This window comes from Chanodichthys erythropterus, chromosome 5 (assembly GCF_024489055.1).
Source record: "Chanodichthys erythropterus isolate Z2021 chromosome 5, ASM2448905v1, whole genome shotgun sequence".
Lineage (NCBI taxonomy): Eukaryota > Metazoa > Chordata > Actinopteri > Cypriniformes > Xenocyprididae > Chanodichthys > Chanodichthys erythropterus.
In genome coordinates, this window is record NC_090225.1 from 22,769,878 (window position 1) to 22,797,518 (window position 27,641).

The following is a 27,641-nucleotide window of genomic DNA, read 5'->3' on the forward strand; positions in this document are numbered from 1 at the left end:
ACTGAAAACTGCGTGCACGTGACATCACATTGAGGCGGGGCAATTCGCATCTTTCTAAGTCCGTTTTGTCTGATGCCTTTGAGTTTGATGCCTTTTAGTCTGAGGCCGTTTCGTCTGAAGCCTTTTGGTCTGAGGCTGTTTAGTTCGATGCCTAATTGTATGAGACCTGACACCTGACGTTGTTTTTCCTGAGACCTGAAGCCTTTCAGTCTGAGGCGCGATGCCGTTTTGTCCGATGACTGAAGCCTTTTAGTCTGAGGCATGACGCCTTTTCGTTGTATGACTGAGGTGTGAGGAAGTCCTAATATGAACACCGTATGTGCGTCTCAAGACACTTCAGTCGGCCTTTAAATGTAGAGGTTGAGTGTGGCGAGGGGGGCGTGGTTCAGCGAAGTCTGCAATGGGAGAGAGCGTCAGGAGACACGTGGTGAGAAATAGGTGTTCGTGATTTGCATTCAACCCAGTCACTGAGCTTGAGACGCACAGCTCTTAATGGTCAAGCCCCATCTTCTCTCTCGGTTCATCTTATTCCTTCTTCATCCTCCAGATCTCTAAGATCTTCTGATAGAGCTCTCTTGGTTGTCCCACGTTCACGTTTAAAAACGAAGGATGATAGGGCTTTTTCTATTGCGGCCCCCCGTCTCTGGAACCAATTTCCACTGGACATTCGCCTTGCACCTTCCATTACAACTTTTAAAATGAAGTTAAAAACATATCTTTATTCTCAGGCATTTTAAATGGATTTTGTCTATGTTTTATTGTTTTATCTGTTTTGTTTATTTTATGTTTATGTTTATCTTTGACTTTTTTTCAGCACTTTGGTCAGCTCTGCTGTGATATATGTGCTCTATAAATAAACTTTACTTACTTACTTACTCACCATGCGTCTCCTGACGCTCTCTCCCGTTGCAGACTTCGCTGAACCATGCCCCCCTTGCCACATTGAGTATCACCAATTATTGTTTTAAAAAAAAATGCTAACTTATAATTTTTTTTCTTGCTTGCACATGAGACAACACATGAGAAACATCATGAGACAGGACAAACTCGGACATTGCACTACTGAACATTGAACGGTCCATGCATGTGGATTTGGATTAAACAGAAAAACACTTTGATGCCGTGCCTGGAAGACGCCGTTTACCTCTTCACAGTGGCGTATAGTGGACAGGCATGCAGGGCTATTAAATTATTCTTATTATTGTAACTTTTATTATTAAATTAATATTGCAATTAATTTGCCCCGCAATATCATAGAGCATCACCACATAACCGACAAGCTGCGAGGATAATAAAAGATTAGTTAGATAGCTTACTCCTCGTTTAAAAAACTTGTTTATCATGAAATACTTCTTGATTTGTGAAACATACTCATGTTTCTCACTATGGGCCACAAGAGGAACATTAAGAAAACAAATTAGATTCATCGTATCTAAGAGAATATGTGCCGTTAATGCAGCGTCAGATGCCAAAAGCTCGGCCAGTTTTTACTTTCAGTTTCTGTAGTGAATAACTGACTGCCGTTTGAGACTTCTTCACCCGCCTAACTCTCACACAAAGTTTGCACATTGTTTATGTGATATCTACTAGCTCGCCTTCATGGTTTAAAATGGAAATATTTTCAATATTGTGACTTGTGTCATTGTAATATGTGGCATTATAATGTTTTGGCATTTTTCTTTGTCACCAGTTGCTCGAAAAAAGATGAATAATGATTTACATACCGTGCATGCCATTTCCTGTGATAAAAAAAAAGAAGTAAATTATTAAATAAATGAGTAAATGCAGCAACAAAAAGACTTGATTTTTTTTTTACTGCCTCCCTTAACTCGATACACATATATATAAAAAACAAAATATAATTACTTCATGAAAGATATTTCTTATATGCTGAGTGAGCACCCTCACATGTGTGTATGCTACACTGAGAAGGTTATTGTTTGACCTCCACACTGAACATGTGACCCTTGCATTTATTTCCCAGTCACAGCCCAACTCCATTTCCTGCCAGAGGCCTAAAAAAATTCTTTTAACCTTCTAGGTTTATGGACAACTGAAGGAGACAGTCTGTCCATGCACACACTCCCTGTGAGTGCATTTCATCATTTTTTATGCTTATCTGTCAAAGATAATGAGTCAGACTTTCCGATATATTAGACAATAGCCCTGTTCTCACCTGGACCAAGGGCGAGACATTGCATTTCTCACAGTTGTTACATACACAGTGAGCAGTTGTCACGATCATGAGTTGGAGTGCCAAGTTTAGCCACCAGAGGGCACTCCAACAAGGACTTTTGTCACCTGTCTACTACATTACCCATAAGACACTTCCCTGGACTCATTATCTCATTGTCATTGCACCCAGCTGTTTTGTGTTTCATCATTAGTGTCTATCTTTTTATACTCAGTTGTTTCTGTCCTTGGTTGGGGTTTTGTTGTATTGTCTTGCACATTTTGTATTGCTGGCTTTTTGTTTTGTGGACTGATATTCTGGATTTTGACTCTTGCCTGTTCTCTGGACTACGATTTGGATTGCCCAATAAACCCTTATGCTGCACTTGGATCTATCATCTTGTTCTTGTGTGCACCCGTGACAGCAGTGATTCGTGATATGCTTGTCAGATCTCAGATCGTTCTCTAATGAGAGGTGCTGGACACATACACCATGTCATGAGTGAAGTCTGAAGTAAGTCAATCTTTATCTGGGAAACCAGCTACTGACAGACCCTAAAAACCCTAATGGCCAACGCCAGACTATAAACAATCCACCTCCTTGCTCTTTTTATCTTGTTGTCTGACTTGTTTCCCAGCAGCAAGAGAAGAATAAAATAAGCAAAACTCCATGTAATACTAGCACTGAACAACAAGAGAGAAAGATGAGCACCTCCGCAGCGGTGCAGCCGTGCCTTGACGTGCCGTGAGAGGGGCAGCAACATCTAAAGAGGAGAAATTTCTTTTTATGAGCTTAACTGCCCTGTAATCTACCTCTCTCAGCAGGACTTGGCCCATGCAGTGAGTCAGCCTTTTACAGTCTTTAAGTGCTACCTGTGTAGAAAGAACCACCTCCCTTAAGGCCCCAACACACATCAAGTGAAATTGAAGAATGAACGGGCGTGATGTCATTTCAAACTAAATCTGACTAAAACAAAGTTAGTTTGGACTTAGTTTCAGTGGTTTGAATCAGCTTGCTACTTCTTTTGTATACATTTAAAGTATATTTTTTTTTTGTTGTTGTTTCTTTATGGTCTCTATTTCTCTACTTTGTTTTGAAATCTTTCTCTTCCTGCTGTAGGACAGCTGTGTACAGAGTTCCAGAGTTGTGAAGCAGTGTGACATGTCTCGTGTTTATGAAGGAGAGATTGTTTCTAAAGTAGGTGTGAGGGAAAGACACAGGTCTTTACTTGCAGCTTGATCATGGGTAATTATATATTTCATTAGCCTATAGCAAATTGTCAAATATTCAGGTGCAATATATATTTTACAATCTTAACGGGTACATTCAGTATTGTATTGTAAGATTACAGTGGTATTTGTGGTTCAAATGGGTACAACAAAACAGACATAAATCAAAATAGTTAAACACTAGTAGACATTAATGAACATAAGGGATGGGTCTGTATGTCACCATTTTCTGAACACATGCCAATGGCATAAACTTAATAATGCCATTATCATTGCCAAAATAAACAGCACCAACTCTAAAATTTTTGTTACGCTGCCATGATTTTATGAGTTTGGTGCAGAAAAACAGCCAAAACATCATGGCTTTGTTTCAAAACCTAGTGAGCTGTTTTGCTTTATACTGCAGCCATATCACTCTGTAGCCCAGGACTGGTTGCCCACTGAAGCAGGGTTGAGCCTGGTCAGTACTTGGTGGGAGACCTCCTGGGAAAACTAGGTTGCTGCTGGAAGAGTTGTTAGAGAGGCCAGCAGGGGGTGCTACTGTAATCCTGTAGTCTCTGTGGGTCTTAACGCCTCAGTATAGTGATGGGGACACTATACTGTCAAAAAGCACCGTCCTTCGGATGAGACGTTAAACCGAGGTCCTGACTCTCTGTGGTCATTAAAAATCCCAGGATGTCCTTCAAAAAGAGTAGTGGTGTAACCCCGACATCCTGGCCCATTTTGCCCATTGGCCTCTTAATCAACCCCATATACTGATTGGCTTCATCACTCTGTCTCCTCTCTAGTGTTGTCACGATACCAAAATTTTGACTTCGATACGATACCCAACTTCAATATCACGATACCGATACTCAAAGGGATAGTTCACCCAAAAATGAAAATTTGATGTTTATCTGCTTACCCCCAGTGCATCCAAGATGTAGGTGACTTTTTTTCTTCAGTCGAGCGCAAATTATTATTTTTAACTGCAACCGCTGCCGTCTGTCAGTCAAATAATAGCAGTAGATGGGAACTTCTACTGTAACAGTAAATAAAACTTGCTTAGACAAATCAAAATTAAAACCTGCGGCTTGTGACGACACATTAATGTCCTAAGACACGAAACGATCGGTTTGTGCGAGAAACCGAACATTATTTATATAATTTTTACCTCTAATACACCACTATGTCCAACTTCGTTCAACTTCCTGTTAGTGAGGTCAAAAAACACGTTCTGAAGACGGAAGTAATGTCTCGCCCATATACTTCAATGAGCGCGAGACATCACTTCCGTTGTCAGAGCGCGATCAGACCTCACTAGCCGGAAGCTGAACGAAGTTGGACATAGTGGTGTATTAGAGGTAAAAAATTATATAAATACTGTTCGGTTTCTCGCACAAACCGATCGTTTCGTGTCTTAGGACATTAATGTGCCGTCACGAGCCGCAGGGTTTAATTTGGACTTGTCTAAGCAAGTTTTTTCGACTCTTATTGTTCAAGTTCCCAATCACTGCTATTATTTGACTGACAGACGGCAGCGGTTGCAGTTAAAAATCATAATTTGCGTTCGACTGAAGAAAAAAAAGTCATCTACATCTTGGATGCCCTGGGGGTAAGCAGATAAACATCAAATTTTCATTTTTGGGTGAACTATCCCTTTAAACGATACTATGGCAAAAACCTAAAACAGTAGGAAAAGTAAATAAATAACATATGACAGAACTTCTTTCTTCACCAGTGTGCAGCTGATAATTGTGGATTTGAGCTTCATTGCCATGAAGTTACAGAGTTAGATTTAATATAATTTTTAATTATTATTAATCTATTATTTTCATTTTTTTATATATATACACATGTAAGCAGAGCTTGACATTAACTTTTTTGCTCACCAGCCACTGTGGCTTGTGGTTTTCCAAAGTTACTAGCCACTCAGCATTTTTACTGGCCACAATTTTGATGTTGGTAAATTACATTTTATATGATTAAAGTTGACTTTGTTATGCTTAAATTACTTTATTTTGAGTAATTTTACTTAATTTAGAAGATTTAAAACCCTTTCAAACTTTTAAATGCAGACTGACCACCCAAATCAAGACTACATTGTATATCAGCTGGTATGTACAGGTGGGCAAGAGGTGGACAATATGAGCATGAGCTAGTATGAGAAGATATTTGTGTTAGGCTATATAAAAGAACAATGAAGCAAATTACAAAAACAATAGTAAATTAAAAATAATCTTTTTTCAGATACAATATGTTTATTTAACATATAGCCAACATTTATTTAACATCTTTTGTTATTTGATTAACATTAATGACAGACAGGCCTATTTAATTGGGCTGCTGAATGCATAGATGTAACTGACGCATATCCAGTTATTACCCACCTGTTTACGTCCACTTAAGCCATAACCGACTGTATTCACGCGAGATACTCCACACGATGGACATTTAGACATCTGTGTGCACGTGTATTTGACTATTCAGGCGTGAGGAGAACTGATCGCATGCACGACAGAGCACTTCTTTTGTGTGTCATTCAGCACAATTCCACCTATCCCTCCTTCACTAACTGCACGTAAGTAACGAATTGTGTGATTGGATTGTAATTTTGTGCTACGACGATCTTCGTCATTTGGCTATAAACTGAAATTATATTCAACCCACCTAAGTGGCTAGTGGGAGTGGCTGTCCTCAAGCCCTGCATGTAATGCTGCGTTCCAGGCAGGTTTTTGAGCCCGTAAGTCACGATTTCAAATCACGACTCACGACTTTGTAGCGCCAAACTGCGTAAAAGTGTAAACAAACCAACATGGCGGACTGTACGGGGCTTATGCTCATTAATTATATCTGTCGCCAAAGGTGCTTACTCCTTGCTTATTTGAGGGAAACAGAGGAGGAAAATGGCTCATAAGGCAAGAGAAGATGTTATACCTTTTATTTTACCGTGCACTTGCATAAACACGGCATCCGTAGGGGCTGCCATTGTTGTTTCACGGGCTATGTGACGTCAGAACTCGTAACTGGGAGTACATTGATCTAGTACGAGTTCACGGGTGGGAAGTCACGGCTTTGACTGCTGTTCCAGTGCACTTTCACGGGTAGAAGGTTGGAAAAACACAGGTTACGGGTTGCCTGGAACACGGCATACGTGTTTTGACAGTGAGAATATTGTGTAAATTTGATTACTGTAAATAATTAGAGCACTGTTGTTAAAGCATAAATTGGTTTAATATAACTGTATATTCCCTTCACATATTTATGCATTTTTAAATTAATTTTATTTTAGCAACCAGATATCACTTATTAGACTCAATAATACACCTCTTTGCGGATGTCTGCTTGCACGAGTAATATAAATAATACTAATTTAATTTTTGAGAGCATAAACATAACGCTGGTATCACATTCACTAACCTGTTGCTCTTTAAATTCTTTGTACAAATCGGGATGTTTGTCGGCAAGATGCTTTGCCAAGTTGGATGCTCCCTTCGCTTGCGTTATTTTGTAACATCTTTTGCAGACGGGCTTTGTGGTGTCCGTGGGTTTGCCCTGACTGTCGGCAATGTAAGCAAAATAATGCCATATTTTGCTTTGAGCATCTGCTTTCTCAACAATTTGTGGACGGTTTGCAAGAGCACCTGTATATTTGCAGCCACACCTCTCGTTTCGTCACCATAAAAGCCGTTGCGCAGTTTTTAAGAGGAATAAACACAGTCAATGTGCCTCAGAAGCAGCGCACTGCACGCACACTGCCCCCTGCTGTCGCACATTAGGAAATACAGCTGTCATTCAAAGTACCGGTACTAATAAAATCAAGAACCTTACCATTTTTAAAAGCAGGGTATCGCGATACCTTTTTAGTACCGGTATATCGTGCAACACTACTCTCCACCAATAAGCTGGTGTGTGGTGGGCTGCTGTCGCCAGGGCCGGATTAACATAAGGGCTAGGTGGGGCTGAAGCCCCAGGGCCCGCGGGTAGAGGGGGCCCGTGATTGGCTGGAGGAAATGAGATTGACAAGTCAAAGGTGGTTGATTTGTGTCTAATAAAATAACAAAAAAAAATTATTGGAAAATGTTCCTGACTGATAAATCACCGTCCAATCAAAATCACTTTACAATTTGTGCCGGAAAACGGCTCTTTGCGTTATGCTATCGCATGTAGACTAGAAATTTGGCCTTTATTGCTTTTTCAGCCTCGCTGTGTTCAAAATGATTAAAAAAAGTGACAGCGGTGCGCAAAAAGGAAAAATAAGCTCGAAAGGGAGAAAAGGGATGCTAGTCTTACAGCAAAAATTCCAAAACTAACTACTTCGGTTCAAATAAAACATCCGAGCAAGTGGAAGACCCCGTGTGCAGCGGCAGCTCACAATTATCTTCACCCATCGACACCGTCGATTGATTTTATTGCCGTTTGAATTCAGAATGTCTGTTTTTCTCTCATCATCATCACCCGTGTAAAAATCCCGAATTAACTTTCCTACTGTTTTTTGACGAACACCAATGTCGTGTGACTTGTCTCCACTATCTGCCTTTGAAGCACATTCTATCAGTTGCAGTTCTGGTGCCTCCATCCGTACAACTCGACCTCGACACATTCACATCACACGTTAACACAGCGGTAGAGTTACACACGGGACACTGCACTTATTCGCAATCACAAAAGTTCTTTATTTGCATGTGCTTTAAAGCCCTGCCAGTTAAACATGTCATTCGTGTGCTGTTCTGAGATGCGCTTTTTCTGACCCCATACACCCAAAGCGTGCACACAAGCCTGTCAAACAGCCTGACTACTGGACTTCATCTTTCGCGTCTGATTGCGCTATAATACTGTCAAATACACAAAAGGTTTACATAAACACAGTTGGTTATGTCTGAAGTGAGTTGAGAAAATGGGACGTGTGCAGATCTTAAAGTGACAGCATCCTAATAGTTAGCATGCGGACCCTTGTCCTTAAAGGGATAGTTCACCCCAAAAATTAAAATCCTGTCATCACATACTCACTTTCAAGTTGCTTTAAACCTGAATGAGTTTCTTTCTTCTGTTGAACACAAAAGAAAATATTTTGAAGAATGTGGGTAGCTAAACAGTTGCTGGTCCCCATTCATTTCCATAGTAGGAAAAAAATATATATAATGTGGAAATCACTGTTGACCATCAACTGTTTGGTTACCCACATTCTTCAAAATAGTTTATTTTGTGTTAATCAGAGGAAAGAATTATTGTGTCAGCAATATATGCAATACAATTTCAAAATATGTTAAATAGCATGGAATATTTAGTGTGCTTATGCTTATATAAAATTATTTGATAAAATGAAATTTGTAAACAATTAAAAAAAAAAATTCTTGTGGTACAAGACACTGTGGCATGGCAATCATATGAAAGGGGGCCCTTGGTGTTGCTATAGCCCCAGGGCCCAATGTGTTCTTAATCCGGGCCTGGCTGTCGCATCATACAGGTGGATGCTGCACATTGGTGGTGGTTGACGAGATTCCCCCTTCCATATGTAAAGCGCTTTGAGATACCCAGAAAAGCACTATATAAATGTAACAAATTATTATTACATGCCGTCTAAGGTGACATCCAAATTGAAAAGAAAGCTCAAACAGCATTCCTCCATAAAACTCACAACTGATTTCAATAGAATTAGCATGTTAAAGGATTAGTTCGCTTTAAAATGAAAATTACCCCAAGATTTACTCACCCTCAAGCCATCCTAGGTGTATATGACTTTCTTCTTTCTGATTAACACAATCTGAGTTATATTAATAAATATCCTGATGCATCCAAGCTTTATAATGGCAGTGAATGGAACCAACGAGTATAAAGCTCAAGAAAGTGCAATCATCCATCATAAACATACTCCACACAGCTCCGGGGGGTTAAAAAGAGCAGTTGTGAATGGCAGTGAAGCGACACAACTGATAATGATAGGTCACATGACCGTGACAACAACATCCGAATTTCATTCATGTTACCCATTTTCATACTATATAGAACACTTTTTTTAATGGTCGCAAAGTAAGTACCTACTAGACAGTATGCGATTTTGGGCGTTTTGGAACAAAGCGCATGTGTGCCGTACCTTCAAGACAAAGCGGGGCAGTCAGGGTGAAATCCTTCCTGGGTTTGGGCTGGATCTTCTGGTATCTGGCCTCTTGAAACTGCCTCACCCTCGGCTCTAATGCATCTCTTATCAGAGAGCCGACTTCCTGTGAATAAAAACACATAAGAGTTTGCATACATATATGCAATTTTGAAAACAAAGACAAACCTCCCAAGGTGACAAACTTTTATATGGAGCTCACATTTAACTAGAAGTGCTGCATGTAGAGTTAAACCTGGGAGGGAAAATCATTCAAAGCCTTTCGGCTGTGTGGGCCAATAAAAACATATATCTTATAAAGGCAGGAGGAGGATGGGGGAGGGATCCACAAGAGTACATCCAAATTCCAGATTTCTGCAGTATCAGTCTATTGAAGTATAAGAGGACACACACAAACAAACAGAAACACACCCTAATTCCCGTACCTTCCTGTGCTCTGGAGAGAACCAGCTGGCATTGTCTTGGCTGCCTAAGGGCAGTATGTGAAGATCCACTAGCACGGCGAATTTCCCACACTTTGAGAGAGAAAGAAAAAAGATGGGGGTCTTAAATACAACAAAAAGAAGTCATCACTGAGCTGATTAAATGACACTTTCAAATCCATAGCTAAAGGCAAGTCACATCATCCTCTTCCTCTTGTCTTTGTGCATCTGCTTCCCCCCCTCTCTTCCCACCGGTTTTACAAGCTTTGTAAACGCACCTCATTAGCATCATGTCAGTAACCAGATACACTTGATCTCACAGACGATGGTGTTAAAACCAAAGACGTACGGAGAACTGACACAGCAAAAGATTTGCAGGCTTTGCTAAAGGACGACCTCGCTAACCTGTTAGTTTATGGAAATGTGACGAGAAGAGGGCCAGATTTAGGGAGGCTGCAGAACTTCATCTGAAGAGTGGAATTCTTGGAGTGCTGCGTCAGCACGTCAGGGACAATAAGTCATGGCAGAGTAGGAGAGCCAGAGCCGTCGGGGCCGTTTAAGCACTTGTTACATCTCCACTCCACACTGGCCTGATTATGTTTTACACATGAGCACAAGAGCAAGCCTGTCACTGTGCTCCGGTCCGCTCACACAGGCCTTTCCCGGACCACCCGCAAGAGGATGGAGAGGAGCCGGCGCTGAAGCATGTCAACACCTGAGCTCAAAGCTAGATGCGGCCGCATTGATGCTGCGGGGACACAAGCTTGATAGACTGAGGGGGGAACGAGCTGATGACATCAGAGGAGAGCAGACAGGAAGAAATTCCCCTTTTCAAGACACAATCCAGAACACATTCTAGAGCACTTCCAGAGTGCCTGATAAAATCCTGATAGAACACGAATGAGCGAGGGTGTTTTAGTGGGCCCTGGAGAGGAGCTAAAGTGGCTTGGGCCAGGCGGTAATGCTCTAGGTCCATGTTTCTCCGAGGCCAGCTGGGAAAGGATGACGTGAGAAAGTGAATTAGAAGGGTGTGTTGGGTAAAGCCCATTGTTCAGCACCGCTCTCTGGCTACACTCATTTTCTCTCACTCTTTACATCTCTGTCTCTTTCTCGCTCGTCACATAAGCAATGATTTACGCCTCCCCATACCGGAGGAATCTACAGCGACTGAGTAAATAAAACGTCTCCAGCATTCTCGTTTGGCTTCTAACCTCTGAATTCATCTCCAGTCAAGCAGGATTACGGCACATTATTAGCACACAGACAGGCCAAATCGTGCTGCCAAATAGCTTTGTTTTTGACATGAAAGCATATTTTCCTCTAATTGCTGCTTTGTGTACATGAGGGTTAGCTTGGTGGTGGCTGTGTTGAACTTGAGGGACAGGCTGCCCCCTTGTGTGAGACTATGGAAGTGTATTTTTTAAAGATAAGCAGCTATATATAGGTGGTGACATATGAGACAACTCTGGACCTGTGTCAAGGTTGTTTTTGTTTTAATGAGATCCTTACAGATACATTAATTCCAAAATCCATGATAAATCTCATCTGATGTGGCATTTGAGGCAAAGAAAGAGTTAATCCTTTGTGGGCAAGTGGAGACAAGAGCTAAAAGAAGAAACAGAGGCATCCTTATGTATGTGTGTATGTGGACAACAGCAGATCCTTTAGAAAACACTGGGCGGCTTTCTCCTCACGTCTTTGTTCTGTGACCATTCTGCAACTGACCAGTGGTTTCGGCTGACTGCCTTCCACAATTACCGTGGCGTGGGAAAGCAGCGGAGGGGATAGACAGGAACTGTCAATCAGGCGGTGAAAAGGAGCTTGGCATCGATGATCCCATAATGTGTCTTTTTACACTGCCTCTGGACCCGCCACACTATCGCATGCTGTTCTGTTTTTCTACACTTTCCTTTCGAAATCTGAAATATGCCATTACAGAAGACTTTAGGAATGTTCCCAGTGTTTGAGAGGCATGTTCGCTTGGCATTTCCAGGCCCTGTGTGACTGTGGGACAGAGAGAAACAGTCAAATGGATTTGCCTAATATGGGGGTCTGTATTTAAATGTGAGTCTATTTGACATACAGTGATTGGAAAGAACAATGAGATTTGGTTCATGAAGGATTAGTGCCATTGGAACTAATGAGATAGTTCTCCTAAAACTGAAAATCATATCATAATTTACATCAACCCTCACGTTTCAAATTTGCATGCATTTCTTTCTTCTATGGCGCACAAAAGAAGATATTTTGAGAAACATTTATGTTTTGGGTCACAATGACTTTCATTGCAAGGGAAAAAACAGTTGAAACAGAAGAAAGTGAGTAAACGATGACAGGATTTTCATTTGTGGATGAACTATCCATTTAAAGGGGGCAGTGGAAGACACCTGTTTGACTGGATGGAAGAGTAATTAAGATGGGTCCTGTTTACACCTGGTATTAAGATGCGTTTTGGTCGATCCAATCAGAAGTGGACGATGTTAAATATAGGTGTAATTGGGGTGTAAAACGTTTTGAGCTTGTCCAGTTTCAACCACTTCCAGAGGTAGTCAAAAATGCATTTTCGCTAAAGACTGCCTTCTGACACAATAAACATTATGGGAAGCACACTAACCAGAGAGGATTTAAACTTTGCCGGCTGAAGCCATAAGTTTGGTTTGAAGGCGAAAAATGTATTAAGCCTCCCTTGAAGAAATCAGGACAGAAGTGGTCGAAAGTGGACAAAAGAGATTAAAACACCAGGTGTAGACAGGTATGGGTCTCTCTCATCCACTTGAGATCCGATCGACCAAAACACATCTTTATACCAGGTGGAAACAGGGCAATTGAGAGCTTTTGCACATTTAACAACAACAATTTTGCATTACCAAGTTACAATAAAAGACATCTACAGATTTGGATTCATTTTTGTGAGAAATCTAAAAATAGTTCAAAACTGCCATCCAATGTCTTCTGTTATGCCAGCAAACAAGAAAATCATTTGCTGTATTTGCAGAGAATGGTATTAAAACATAAGTTTTGCAACAGCTACTTTTGCAACTGTTTTGTTGAATGTCTTACAGAAAAGCCTTTCAGGGGGAAAAATCTGCCAGAAAACAGCTGAACTGAGAGGTGATCTCTGACCTAAGCTGCTAGCCCGCTACACAACCTCTGTTAAACAATCCCTTGGCAGATGCATTCACATTCTCTGAAATGTAATCTAGGTTTGTTTGCAGTTTCTTTTGTTTGCTGAGTAACTTTTTTATGTGCTGGTTTATTTTTCATCCATGTGTGATTTATTAGTCCACTTATGTTAAACACCTGCAATGGTTTTAACAAATCCTTCACTGTTGTGCAATGAAAGTCTTGACAGCTGTATGTCACATTCTAGAGGAAGAATGATGCTGTCTTCAAGAAATCTTTCACAGATATGATCATACAAGGTATTTTTTAGTTTTCACTATATTATTGTATAGGGCTTGAAGCAAAGACCAGCTTCTTTTTCTACATCCTTTTTTTTGTTGATCCTCGTTGAATACACCTGAGGCTTTCTGTAGGTCAATAACCTCCTGATTGAACTCGTTCTTACCTTTCACTCTTTATCAGATCAGCATGACCTGCCAAGAAAAACACTACAAAAGGCCTAAAACCAAACAAACAATAAAACAGAACAATACCAAATCAGTCCCTGCCGTTCTAACCGAAGTCCACGGCTAAGCTGTGCTATTTTCTACTCCCAATCGCTAAGAAAACCGGGTTGCTTTCGGCTTTTTGCACTTCTGGCTCTGCTCTGCATCACTTGCAGTTCCCAAGATGCTCCCTTGTTACCTTCTCTTATCAGTTTCACCCTCCCTAACTGAGTTTTCCCCTGCCCTCACTCTCTGATTAGTGTCGGGCAGTCGGCCCAGAAGCGTTTGTGCAGCAGTTGCCTGTTCGCCACCACACATCCCTGCCCTTTTACCACTGCTATCGCTGCTGTGAGAACCAGACCCCCTTTCTCTGCACTTAGCTCCAGGGCTAACATTAACCAGCCACAGATGTTTATGCTGGGAGAGAGAAAGCGAGAATGAGAGACAGAGGGCAGCAGAAGCAGTCTCACTCAATAAAACTCCCCCCTCTGTCTAGCTCCATCTTTGTCTTTGCAAGAGCGTCGCAGGTCGACGAACAGTCTCCGGAGCCTAAGGGAACTCTTCAGATCTATGGGTGTTGCCTGTTAAAAGTTTAAATCTTTGGTCTTGACTTGCTGATTTTTTTGTATGGCATGAGTCACCTGGTGTTCCTTCAAGAGGGTTAACAATTGCGTTGTAAGGAAGAGAGAAATGAGACACAAACAAGTTTAACTAGATTTTTTTAAACTAGATTTTTGCATGCAAAATCTTTGGATGCTAGTGTGATCTGGGTGGCTGCCAGGTTTGCTATGCAGTTGCTAAGGTGTTCTGTGGTGGTTTCTTATTGGCTCAAGTAAAAAAAATAAAAAATTGTCCACCTTCAGCTCTCTAAGATATTCTGATCTGTATGGCTCAGGTCCCTCCTTCAATGAAGGTCTATGGCATTTGACATAACAGCACATCTCTCTTCAATAAGCTAAACGATTTGAGACATTACTCAAATCTGCAGCAAAACTCATCCCGCATCAGATTTGATATGTGCCAAAGTTTTTAAATATAGCAAGGCTCTACTGCAACTAAAATGGTCAAAACGTGACTAAATAATGTAAAATCTACACACAAAAAAATCCTGTTAAAATTTACAGTAAAAAAGGCAGCTGTGGTTGCCTGAAATTCACTGTAAAAACAACTCAAGGTAAAACAAATTACACTAAAATAATGCAATACATATTAACTAACATAAATAAAATAATAAACACAAAACACTGTAAAAGGTCATTACTGATCACAAAAATAAGAAGAAAACAAAATTATTTAAGCCTATATGAATGCAGGGAATGTCTTTTCACATTTTTCCACTGTAAATTATTGTTAATTCAGTTTTTACTTGGAAAAACCATAAATGTTGCAGTATTTTACAGTAAAATTACATATAATGTGATGTTAAACCATTTACATTTTTTTTTTCATCGTATATGGTAATGTAACTTACAGTTTATCAAATAACAGGTTTTTATAGTAGCCTTTTTAATTTTTCCTGTAGAAATTACAAATATTTTTACAGTGTTACAGGTAAAAAATAATCTAAAAACATATGTGGTGGTGTTCTGTATTTATATCTTTAGATTATGTGCTGGTGTTTGCTCCATGCAACAATGAACACAGTATGAGATGTGATGCCCATTTCATGAACAAATGGCTCTTACTAACTATTTTCAAACTATTTTTTATAAGACTCTTTACATTTTATTTTTATATAAAACTATTTTGAAACGGACTCACTCAGCCAGTAAATTGTTCAGAGGCATTACTGAGTTCAAAACTGACATGCTCACTGAATCATGGAATTGGGGGGAAAAAAAAGAGCAATTCTGTAAAAAAAAAAACAAAAAAAAAAACATTTCAACCAAAAAAAATTTAATTAAAAATTAATTAAAAGTTTAATTAAAGCTTTAAAAAAAAAAGGCCAAATGTTTATTACAAGGAGCCAAAAGTCCCTAATCATTTTTTTAGTCTGGAGCCCAAGCTTAGGGTCAGGGGATTTGAAAACCTTAACACAATCCACTAATAAATCAATGTGATTATGACTAAGCTAGCCTTTATTTCTATGAACTCTGTGAGTTAGCTCTGTGTTCTGTGAGTTAATCTCTGGATGTTAGCACACCTGAGTGGAGTTCTGTTTTTTTTTTTTTTTCATAAGCAAGGACACAACCCAGAAGCAAAATTCCTACAGCAAGAACAGGCAAGAATATCACCTGGTAAAGTTCTACAAACAATGGAACAATATCAGAAAGATCCCAAGAATTCTAGTAAAAAGGAAGTATCGGAAACAAAACAAAAACAAACAAAAAAACATTCCTCCACTTCCTTACACTACGGTTTTTATCATATATACTGCTAAACTACCAACATTAAGCTGGTGAATCTAAACAGTATCTGCAGTAATAAGTAACTGAAATATATTTTGGACATTTTCTAAAAATGACATGATTAGTATCCTATTACTACATCCTCCCATGTCTGTTAAGCTGCATCCATCCCATTTTTCCCTCCGCGTTTCAATTACAACATATTTCCTTGATCCGATGACAGTAACAGGATGCTTGGAGGTCCAAGTGTGTGGTCCGTATCTACCAGGGAAGTCAACCTAGCACATAAACCAGAGCCAAGACATCTGTCATACTACCCAGCACTTAACGTTCATACTCAAAAACAAAGAATCACAATCTCCCATCATCTCCTGCACCAGATGGGTATAACAGCAGAGTGCTGTGGCAGGTCTTGTGTAAATATTCAGTGTCTTCTGAGGCGTTAAGGAAAAAGTCAGGGCCTCGACTTGAAGCATGAGTCAACTTACGTGGGAGTATCTCATTGCCTACAAGAACTGCACTGCACACTGGGAACATGACATCCAACTTAATTTTGCTGTGTCAGGCTGGTCGGGATTTTCAAACAATCTACAATCAATCTACGAATGACTTACACTCAGAAAAGTGTTTTTGGGTAAATGAACATGTCCGCACACTTACCAGGTAATGTCGTACCAGAAAATTAACAGTACCTTTTCTGATTTTCTACAGATTTTTGTACTTATAGTCTTCTTAAAGGGATAGTTCACCCAAGAATGACATTTTTATCATCATTTACTTACTCTTATGTCATTCCAAACTTGTATGACTTTTTTTATGCATACAATAGCCCTATTCGGACAGTAATTGTTTCCCATGGGGACGTAAGGTATTTTCAGCATTTACAGGGGCTGGTCTGTGATTTTATTACCGTCTGAATCCAGAATGTCAGAGGTTTTTCTCCCACCACCTGCGTAAAAATCCCCGGCCGAATTACCTACTGTTTTTTTGACAAACACCAAGGTCGTGAAGTAATTTAATTCCCATCCGAATCCACATCTCTGAGTTTACAAGAGGAAATCAATTCAAAATTCCATTTGAATCCTTTTTGACCACTGTGGAACATTCTAAAATAACTTAATAATCACTGTAATTTTCATGCATTTTAAATATGTACACTTTTATAACTAAAATGCTGGGAAGTATTTACAAGAACACTATTTTATCACCGCTCCACCTCAGCAAAAGGAGAAAGAGAGGGAAAAAAGGATGTAAACATTTGAAATGGGCCATTACAGCAATACAGTGTTTAATGTATTAGCATACAATTATATACATTAAAAATATAAACCAAGCAGCTTTATGTTTACCTCATGTAAACAAGAGGCAGCATTAACTTATAAACTAATAAGCCATATTTTTTGAATGACATCCATTAATTTGAGATAAAATGCAAGACAGAAATCCATTTCAACTATAGTGTGTCTATCTTCCTATTTTTAAAACATGAGATTTAAATAATCACATAGTAAAAAGGATATTATTTTCCTATTATTAAATTAAATATTATAATTTATTCATTATTCCAAGCGTATGACATTTTATTTACAGCAGACAATCATGCGGCCACGTGAGCAGCATGTTTCCGGGTTTGTAGATCACAAAATTCACTCCATCTAAATGCATGAGTTTTATCACTGAGGTGCCATGCAAATGTATTTTTTTACAAACGTCCATGTGAGAAACAATTACCATCCACACAGGGCTAATGACTTTCATTTTGAGGACTATCCTTTTCAGCTGGGATAGAAAAGAATGAAGTATTTTAATATCTTGACACAGGTCTTATGCTCCCCTACAAGAGTTCAGCTAAGAACTGGGCCAGCTGATGGTATTGTTTGCCTCCCTGTTTTAAATGTCTCCCTGTGGTCACAGTGTCGGGCATGACAGTTCCTTTCTCAGGGAGAGCAACATATATATAACAGTATCATTATGTGCAGACTGGGAGGGTGAAGTTGGTGAGTGGTGCTCTCCCACAATGAAAAACAGAAAGACGGGAGAGATGATGAGTGAGAAAGACAGAAAGAGAGAAATATGCAGGCAGCCAAAGTCTGGCACTAAACACGGATGTGTGTGATCCACAGCAGCGTCCAGGAACTAGAGTTAAAGCCTTTACTATATGAAACATCAACAAAGAAAGAGACCCAGGGCTTTTCTAGCGCTTAATAGAAACATCTGACATGCATTAGCACTGACATTCATTGACATTCATCTGGCCTGAGGATGAACAGACAGGGCCGGTTCAGCGTGATCTGTGCTGCCGAGAAACACAGAGACATTCAGCTGGATGGATACATGAATGATTATGCATGATGTGAAAGAAAGTGACTGGGGTGGTATGGGATATATAATACAGCGTAACGCTATGACGGATTTTTTTTTTTTTTTTTTTGCATGGTTTGTAACAAAATGCAAGCCAAACACATAATGAGCACATACAGAGAACATGAAAAAAAAAATGGGAGTTGTTCTGTAAGCTACATAATGAATACATTCAGACAGCTGCATGCTGATAGCACTCATTTGCTGAGGCGACTACCCCCTCTAGCGTTTAGAAAATTAAGTACAGTTAGATTTTTTCAACGGCTCTTCTTTAGGTTTCTTTCTTATAACACAACGTGGAGGTTTACTACTATGTATGGAAGCCCATTTCCTCCACATAAGAAAAAAATCATAATCATAATTGAGACAAAAAGTCACTATTGTGATATAAAAAGTTGAAAGTATGATATGCTAAGTCATAATTTTGACATAAAAGGTCGACATTTTAAGTCAATTAAATAAAAAGTCAAATTAATTACATAAAAGTCATAGTTATGACATAAAAGTTGAAATTATGACATAATATGATATAAAAATTCGAAATGGTGACAAAAGGCAATTATATAAAAGTCGAAAATGATTAGATAAGTGACAAAATTATGGCATAGGCTAAAAAGTTGCGATTTTATAGGTCATAATTTTGACATTTTGTCATAATTCTGATTTACTAAAGCATACATTTTTATGATGTGGCTGAAATTGGCATTTAATTACCCATTTAATCACACTAAAAAATAATAATATTAACAAAAAATACTACAGCAATGACCAACAGATAAAAAATAAGGACGTTTAACGTTACATACCTTGACCACAAATTTAGAGGACTGCATTCTGATGAAACACTGCAAAAATTCAAAGAGAAAGTGCTGAACAACAAAAAAGACAACAAAGAAACTGGTCAGAATCTCCACATAGAGAAACTTAAATCATTTTTGTTGCTAAGAACATACGGTGTCGAAACCCAGATTGAAATACTCACGTGTTTGTGACAGAATCAGTTGGTGCAGCTGAAGAAAAGCCCAAATCAAAACACAAAGCAGGATTGTTGATAAAATAGCGCTCACATACTTTTCTTATGACACTCTGGGATGCTTAGATATAACTGGCTATATAAAATTAATATTTGTAATTAAAATTAGTCCAAAAAAAATAATAACGATAAAATAAAGAAAGAAGCTTGAAACAGATTCTCCCGCCGATGGTTTGAAACTTGTCCTGTCACGTTAGGACCCCAGCGCGTGCAGTTGTCATAGAGACGCAGTCGGATATAGGAGGCTACATATTTTGCCGAACAGTCATGATCGATATTCGCAACTTGCGAAATACGATATGATGTTATATATCTTAATAAAATTATAGTTCCGCGTTTAATGTATAATGTTTGCGGTGTGAAAGTCAATTGTTGTTTTATTGGCTTCTGTTGTTAAATACTTTTTAACTGGCATGTTTTGGCTACCACATGAGAGCATGTGTAAGACGTAAACACAATCCGCTTAGCTTTTCTCGTACGGTTGGTTTGGTTTTTCTTTCTTATGTGTTTAGTTAGTTGAACAATAAGCTTAAAGTTGGGGTATGTACGAGCCATCAGCTATTGCGTTTGTTTTGAATACAAATCAGCAACAAGAGTTGTTATATGAAATATTTCTAAATGTTATAATTCTATATCAAATTTTAGTATGATAATGTTTAGTGTTATGTTAATAAGTTGTCGACGTGAAACACTTGCTTAACTCCAAAACAGCATCTGACTGATTGTTTTATAATTATCACGTAAGCAGTTTTTATGATCTCATAATAATTTAGTACATGGATTATACTTATAGAAAAATAATTAGTCACGCCATAGAGTCATTTAAAATGAACTATTAGGTGGAAAAGCTAAGAGTAACTGTGACCACTTATAGGACCTTACACTTTCATTTTTACATTAATATTCATGTTAACCTAAAATTAAAACAAAGATGTTATGTTACTACAATATTGATTAATCATTACATAAAATCATAATTAAGCATGCAATCTATTTATTTCTGAGTGTTACTGCAAAGTAACTTACCTATATCAATAACATTCATTGAATTTCTCTAAATGAAACCACAGTATGTCTCGCATTTGTAAGAAGAAACCTGCTGTGTGCACAGATGAACCACTTTCCAACAGTGGCATCTGCCAAAAGATTGCTCTGATGAGAAATATACTCAGTACTGCCTATGGACCTACTGGCAGACTGAAACAAATACACAACAATGTTGGGGGCCACGTCTTGACCACCTCAACCTCTACAGCGCTGCTCAAACGAGTAGATATGTCTGAGCCGCTTCTCAAACTGATCTCAACTTCTGTTCAACATCACACCGCACGTTACAGTGACTGTGGGCTGTTTATGGGGATTTTCATGCTAAGACTTATTGAAAATACTCAAAAATATAACCTCAGAACAGTCGCAGCAGCCAAGTCATACAAACGCCTTGTGGAAGAATGCAACATGTATCTAAAAGGAGACTCCTGTGGTTGTAAGGTCTTGGTAGACTTCAGCAGCTGTGATTCACTCGTCGTACTGGCCCACAGCATGATCACCAGCAAACCAGCCTGCATGTTGAATAGCAGGGAGACACAGCACATCAGTTCACTGATTGCCCAGGCCTTTCTGTATTCAATCCCTTGCAACTCTCCTGGTGTGAGCTGCTTCGGAAGCACAGTTACCATCGGCATTGAGGGCCAATCGGTGAGCGATTCTTCTGTTTTCCCTGGACTGCTGGTGGATGTGCCTGAAATGCTTCAGCCTGTAGATCTTAAGAGACTGGGATCTGGTCCATTTAAAGTGGTGCTTTTCAATGTATCACTGTCAGGTGATATCTCTGAGGTTGGAGATGTAACTTTGGAGATCCATACGGGAGTGGACCCAGAGCTTGATCTCCTTCAGCAGCTCCTGGAGCTTGGGGAACATGTTGTTAAAGACAAAGTGAACTTATTTGCTTGTCAGAAAGTAGTACATCCAGTCCTTCAGCACTACTTGAGGGAACATGGAGTGGTGGTGATAGAGAGGCTTGGACTTGCCCTGATGGAGCCGTTTATCCAGATAACAGGTAGATATTATTGAAGATGAATTTATAGATGTTTTCCAAGTTGTTTAATACAGTCTTCTGTATTTTCAGCTCTGACTGTATATTTTATTGTGAATAAACTTAACATTCAACAAAAAAAATAAAAAATAAATATATAATATGCATTTAAATACATATTAAAAATCATATTTTAAAACTAATTTCCTAAGATAATACACAATTTCAACATTTCATACATATTATATTATAAATTAAATTTATAAAAATGAAAATGGTGAAAAATTTGGTTTGGGGTCAGGCAAAATATTGGCAGTTGAAAAATCAGTACTACTATACCATTCAAAAGTTTGGGTCCAAAAGTGGGTTCTTTTTTTAATTAATACTTCTGTTCAGCAAAGACACATTAAATTGATCAAAAGTGACAGATAGACATAATGTTAAAAATATTTCTATTTCAAATAAATGCTGTTCTTTTGAACTTTAATCCTGAAAAAAAATTATCACGGTTTTAAAAAAAAATATTAAGCAGCACAACTGTTTTCAACATTAATGATAATAATAATAATAAATGTTTCTTGAGCAGCATATTAGAATGATTTCTGAAAGATCATGTGACACTGAAGACTGGAGTAATGATGCTGAAAATTCAGCATTGACATCACAGGAATAAATTACATTTTGAAATATAATACAATAGAAAATAGCTAATTAAAATTGTAATAATATTTCACAATATTACTGTTTTTAATGTATTTTTTGTTGATGCCAAACTTTTTAACATTAGTGTATGTATTTACTTATGATTGTTATTATTTAAAGCCTGTATGTATTTACTTATGATTGTTATTATTTAAAGCCATGCCACCTTTGATTCATTAATTGGTTATAAACAGTGTTGGCAAGTTACTCAAAAAAAAAAAAAAAAAAAAAGTAATTACTAGGTACTAATTACATCTTCACCAGTGTAATTAGATTACTGTACTAATTATTCTATTTTACAAGTGGTGCTCTTTTAATTCTTTCAAATAAATAATATAAAATTGTATATATTATTTTTGAACTGACCAAAGTATTTGAAGGGAGAAGGTTACATTAAAAACATGAATTTTATCATTAGATGTTAAACATTGATGTTAAATCCACTATTGTTTTATATAAAATTGTTCTGCTGCACTGTATTTAATACAGTTACATCAGAAGTAAATGTAATTAAATTACAGAAAAATTAAGAGTAATCCCTTTCTTTACTTTTCCAAGGGAAAAGCAATTAAATTACAGTAATTAATTACTTAGTAATAAGTTACACCAAACACTGGTTATAATACAGTGTTCGCCACTAATATTAAATTTAGTAAATAGTAAATTTGAGCAAAGGCAGCTGTGAAAATAAATCTGCATTGTTTATCCTTTTGATCTTTCATTCAAAAAATTCACAAAATTATAACCTTTCATTGAAGTAAAACAATTGAAAGTTGGGGGAAACTCACATTATGAAATAAATGTTTTTCTCCAAAACATGTTGGCCACAATTATTGGCACCCCTAGAATTTCTTATGAGTAAAATATCTCTGAAGTATATTCCCATTATTTACATTTTTTTGCACCACAGGGTGATCATGAACATGACATTGTCCAGCCATGACTTCCTGTTCCACCGGAGTATAAACATGTTTAAAATTTCCTTAATCGTTCATCACAATGAGTAAAACCAAAGATTATAGTTCTGATGTGCAGCAAAACATTGTTGAGCTTCACAAAATAGAAAGTGGCTGAAAGAAAAAAGCTAACACATTGAAAATCCCCATTTCCACCATCAGGGCAATAATTTAAAAGTTCCAATCAACTAAAGACGTTACAAATCTGACTAGAAGAGGATGTGTGTCTATAGGTTTGGTGCAAACAGAGATAAAAAGTATATGCCCACGGTTAAATATTCTGCTGGATCTTTAATGTTGTGGGCCTATTTTTCTGCTGGAGGTCCTGGACATCTTGTTCAGATATATGGCATTACCAACAGATAAAAAAAAAAAAAAAACCTGACTGCTTCTGCTAGAAATCTTATAATGGGCTGTGGTTGGATCTTCCATCAGGACAATGATCCAAAACAAACATCAAAACCAACACAAAAATGTGTCACTGAGCAAAAAATGAAGCTTTATAGGTGAAGACTTAGAGCTGTTATCTTGGCAAAAGGACATTGCAATAATTGTGGCCAACGTGAACTAGAGATTTTTTTTCCCACTTTCAATTGTTTTACTTAAATGAAAGGTTAGAATTTTGTGATTTTTTTTATTTTTAATAAAAGATCAAAAGGATAAACAATGCAGATTTATTTTCACAGCCACCTTTGCTCATATTTACAAAGGGTGCCAATATTATTGGAGGACACTGTATATAACATCAATAGTGCAAAACAATAGTATTGAAAAGAAATGTCAGTCTACATTCATAGAGACTTTTATTTTAATTTCAGGTGCTCAGGCTGTTGCTTCTCTTTGCTCTCCAGTCCCGGCAGAAGCTTACGGGTTGGTTAGAGGGTTCTGTTTCCACTCATGTGGATCCAGACAGCTGCTCCAGCTTCTTCCTTCTAAAGATTCTGCAATTAGCACCATGGTACTTTGCCACAGAAATGAAACTATGCTGGAAGAACTGAAGGTTCGTCGAACATGTTGAACAAGTCAAGAATTTTATGTGTTTATTTAATCATTTTAATTGTTTTCATTTAATGCACCAATATAACAGCTTTTATACCAATTATTTATATACACACAGTTTGAAATAATTCACCAAATTAAATCAAGCTTATGAAAACATCTGTCTTAGATGTGTTTAAAAAACATCTATTTTTTAATGCTCTCATACGGATCCAGTCTAATGATGCAGTCTTTAGGAAACGTAATGCCCAAATGAAAGCTGCATTAAAATCATTGCAATATTCACAATACGTGAATCATCACAGATATTTTGTGAAGGTTCAATGTATTGCCCCGCTCTATTAATATTGACTGTTTGTGCCGTCTCCAAGCTCATTCTGTTGGATTTATTTTGGGTGCATTCTTCCCTCTCATTTCTCCAAGCTATTTATTTTGTCTTTGTATTTTTAAGTTTCAATTTTCCAAATGACTTTTTTCCAGTTTTAATGGACTCGCATTTGTTCATTCAAATTTATTGCATTAATTCCCTCTTTCACTTCTCTCATATGATGGAACATTTGTTTAATTTGTTGGACAGATGACATGCCAGAGAGCAGAACATGTGTTGCGACTGACTCTGAGGGAGCCCTATGCCCTGCTTGGAGGAGGCTGCACAGAGACACTGCTGGCCACCCACATCACACACATGGTATTCTGTTCCTCTGAGTTACATATCACATTCAGTCGCATTTATACAATATTGATTGCTTAATTACTAAGTCAGAATGTTATGAAATGATTCACACGTTATTCATTTATTGACTGTGAATTATGAATTAACTGTGAAATCTATTGTACTTGCCAGCCCCATATTTTTGAACATTTTGAATTTTGTTTTGTTTTTGTGTTTTTTTGGTTGAGGTGGATCTTACAGCTTTTGTTGGATCGTTGGACTGTTTTTGAGCAAAATAAATAAATAAAAGATAAATTGGTATGAACATCCAAAACCCAAAATGCCTAAAAATATATATAATAATTAAAAAAAAAAACAACGACAGAAATATGCTCCAGAAAATATTATTACAACCTGATGAAGAACCTGACTGTTTAAAATGTTGTTTTTGGTTGTAGTAACATTTTTTGAAGCCTTAAAATGAGTGTACAGACATTTACGTTGTTTTTAAGTTAATTTTGAAGCCACACTGGTCAAAATTTATTAAACAGGGCTCCAGACTAACATTTGAGAGCAGTGGTCAGAAGGTGGTGTTTCGGTGGCACTGTTTTTTTTCTGTTGTTTTTTTATCATAAAAGGTAATTTAATCATATTACTATTGTTTTTCATTAATAAGTGCAGTTACTAATATTATATGTTTATTTATTGGAAATTTGACAGTAAAGCACTGAACTTGAATTGAAATGCAGATAAAACTTATTAACAATAATGTGCAAAAAACATTTTTATAGGAAAAAATGTAAAATTCTACTCTTATTAAATGTACCATACTAAATTGACCGACAGCTTCAGTGATTATATTCTTATTCTTTACTTGCTTTCTGTGTAATTCAGTCACAATTTGAAGAAGTTTTTGTTTTTCATGAGGCAGTCTTTTTTTTTAAGTGTTTGTTTGCCTAGAAATGTTAGTTTTTCTTCATCTTTAAACTGTTAGTTTTACAAATCATCACATTAAAAACAACATTAAAATTGGATAATATTTAGAGCTTTGAAGTGCAAGAAAAACTCTATTTAGTCGCACCAGCAGTGCAAAAGGTTGCAAACTGCTAACATTTGGTTGCAGTCTGGAGCCCTGTTAAAAGATTTGACAAGGTTTTATGAATCTTCACAAAAATTGGCTCAGATCATATTCTGACCAGTCCTCACAAAACTGGAAAATGCCAGTTTAACTTACTTTAATGTCACAGCTTCATAACAGCTTCATAATTCACGTTTTTGATATAGGTGTGTGTAATTTACATTGTATCGTCAACTTATGTTTACCTTGTCAAAAGTACTGACTTCGGTACCAATCGGTACTGAAATTTTAAAGGTGCCATCAAACGTTTTTTTACAAGATGTAATATAAGTCTAAGGTGTCCCCTGAATGTGTCTATGAAGTTTCAGCTCAAAATACCCCATAGATTTTTTTAAATTAATTTTTTAACTGCCTATTTTGGGGCATCATTAGAAATGCGTCGATTCAGGCTGCGGCCCCTTTAATTGCCCGCGCTCTCCGCCCCCTCCCGAGCTCTCGACTTTATCATTGCATAAACAAAGTTCACACAGCTAATATAACCCTCAAAATGGATCTTTACAAAGTGTTTGTCATGCATGCAGCATGCATGCGTCGGATTATGTGAGTATTGTATTTATTTGGATGTTTACATTTGATTCTGAATGAGTTTGATAGTGCTCCGTGGCTAAAGCTAACATTACACACTGTTGGAGAGATTTATAAAGAATGAAGTTGTGTTTATGAATTATACAGACTGCAAGTGTTTAATAATGAAAATAACGACGGCTCTTGTCTCCGTGAATACAGTAAGAAACGATGGTAACTTTAACCACACTTAACAGTACATTAGCAACATGCTAACGAAACATTTAGAAAGACAGTTTACAAATATCACTAAAAATATCATGTTATCATGGATCATGTCAGTTATTATTGCTCCATCTGCCATTTTTCGCTATTGTTCTTGCTTACCTAGTCTGATGATTCAGCTGTGCACAGATCAGCGGACTGGTCAGCGATAGACGCCTGCTTTCAATTGCTCCCATGTGTATCTGTGCAATTACTTGGTGAAGAGCTTCATTGATGACTAATTACGTTTTTACAGCGTTGATCATTGAAGCCAATCACAGACATATCCGATGAGCGCATAAACACAGTGGCCAATCTGAGGCGTTTACGAATCCGCTCAACAGCGCTCAAAGCGTCACATTTTTTAAATTTCAGTACCAACGTGGTGAGCACTTTTGACAACTCTAGACCTTATTTTATTCATAAATTGAAAACCCCCATTATAAAAACTCATTGGGAAATCTTGAGGGACGTCATCACTGCACCACTCTATTAGTGTGTGCCCCTGTAATTTCTGCTTGCTGCTATATTTGATTTTTTTTTTTTTTTTTTTGTCATTTTACTTCACAGAATCAGTCCACAGCCACAACAACAGCTGCAGCTCTGGGCGTCTCTCACTCTGAGTTCCTCATGGCAGTCGAAGCATTCTGCAGCTCTCTGCATGCTGTGGCTCTTTCCTTAGAGCATGATGGGCAGGACTGTCTCATTGACCTGACATATGCTCACCGATGGGTCCCAGATATCTACTCCCAGACCACTGCTAAGCAAACCTGTGGCTGTGGCCTGGTGGAAGACAGATCCGACCTGGAGAAGACCCCGCTAAATACAGCGTGCCACACTTTCTCTCCTGTTTTCTTGGAAAACACTAACAATCAGCCCAGAATATTAGATTCGTTTTCTGCCAAGCTCAATGCTTTAAATGTGGCGGTCGAGATGGCTAATTTTGCTCTTGATGTAAAATATATAATAAAGGATATCAACTGATATATCAACACAGAGAGTTGCCTCATTTCTTGATGCTGCGAGTGTCACAATAACATGCACTTTATGCAAATATTTAAACGGCTAAACCTGCAGTCATAAAGACAACTTTTAAATTAAGCAAAATAAAGTTTCATGGCTACTA

At 37.9% G+C, this 27,641-nt stretch overlaps 2 protein-coding genes across 3 annotated transcripts in view; one reads left to right on the forward strand and one right to left on the reverse strand.

The window, feature by feature from the left end:
- Positions 1-19,420, reverse strand: part of slx4ip (SLX4 interacting protein) — a 57,733-nt gene extending 38,313 nt beyond the window's left edge. The window contains exons 1-4 of one of the 2 annotated variants that reach the window (XM_067385378.1): positions 19,218-19,420; positions 19,042-19,080; positions 9,922-10,011; positions 9,476-9,602 (exon numbers count right to left, since the gene is read on the reverse strand). In XM_067385378.1, the coding sequence (XP_067241479.1) occupies positions 9,476-9,602; positions 9,922-10,011; positions 19,042-19,068 (244 nt within the window). In that variant the 5' untranslated portion in view covers positions 19,069-19,080; positions 19,218-19,420. Of the gene's footprint in view, positions 1-9,475; positions 9,603-9,921; positions 10,012-19,041; positions 19,105-19,217 lie in introns of both variants that reach the window. The other variant, XM_067385377.1, reaches the window with a different exon arrangement.
- A 402-nt stretch (positions 19,421-19,822) lies between these two features.
- mkks (MKKS centrosomal shuttling protein) lies at positions 19,823-27,499 on the forward strand. The gene is made up of 4 exons (XM_067385379.1): positions 19,823-21,324; positions 23,777-23,958; positions 24,535-24,645; positions 27,086-27,499. The coding sequence occupies exons 1-4, from the start codon at positions 20,340-20,342 to the stop codon at positions 27,497-27,499; spliced, it is 1,692 nt and encodes a 563-aa protein (XP_067241480.1). The 5' UTR covers positions 19,823-20,339.
- The last annotated feature ends 142 nt before the right edge of the window (positions 27,500-27,641 follow it).

Bases quoted from the DNA above. Each gene is read 5' to 3' on its own strand.
- mkks (XM_067385379.1), top strand. From the start codon at position 20,340: ATGTCTCGCATTTGTAAGAAGAAACCTGCTGTGTGCACAGATGAACCA. The intron at 23,959-24,534 runs GTTCGTCGAACA...TTTGTTGGACAG, and splicing joins CTATGCTGGAAGAACTGAAG to ATGACATGCCAGAGAGCAGA. The intron at 24,646-27,085 runs GTATTCTGTTCC...TTTACTTCACAG, and splicing joins CCACCCACATCACACACATG to AATCAGTCCACAGCCACAAC.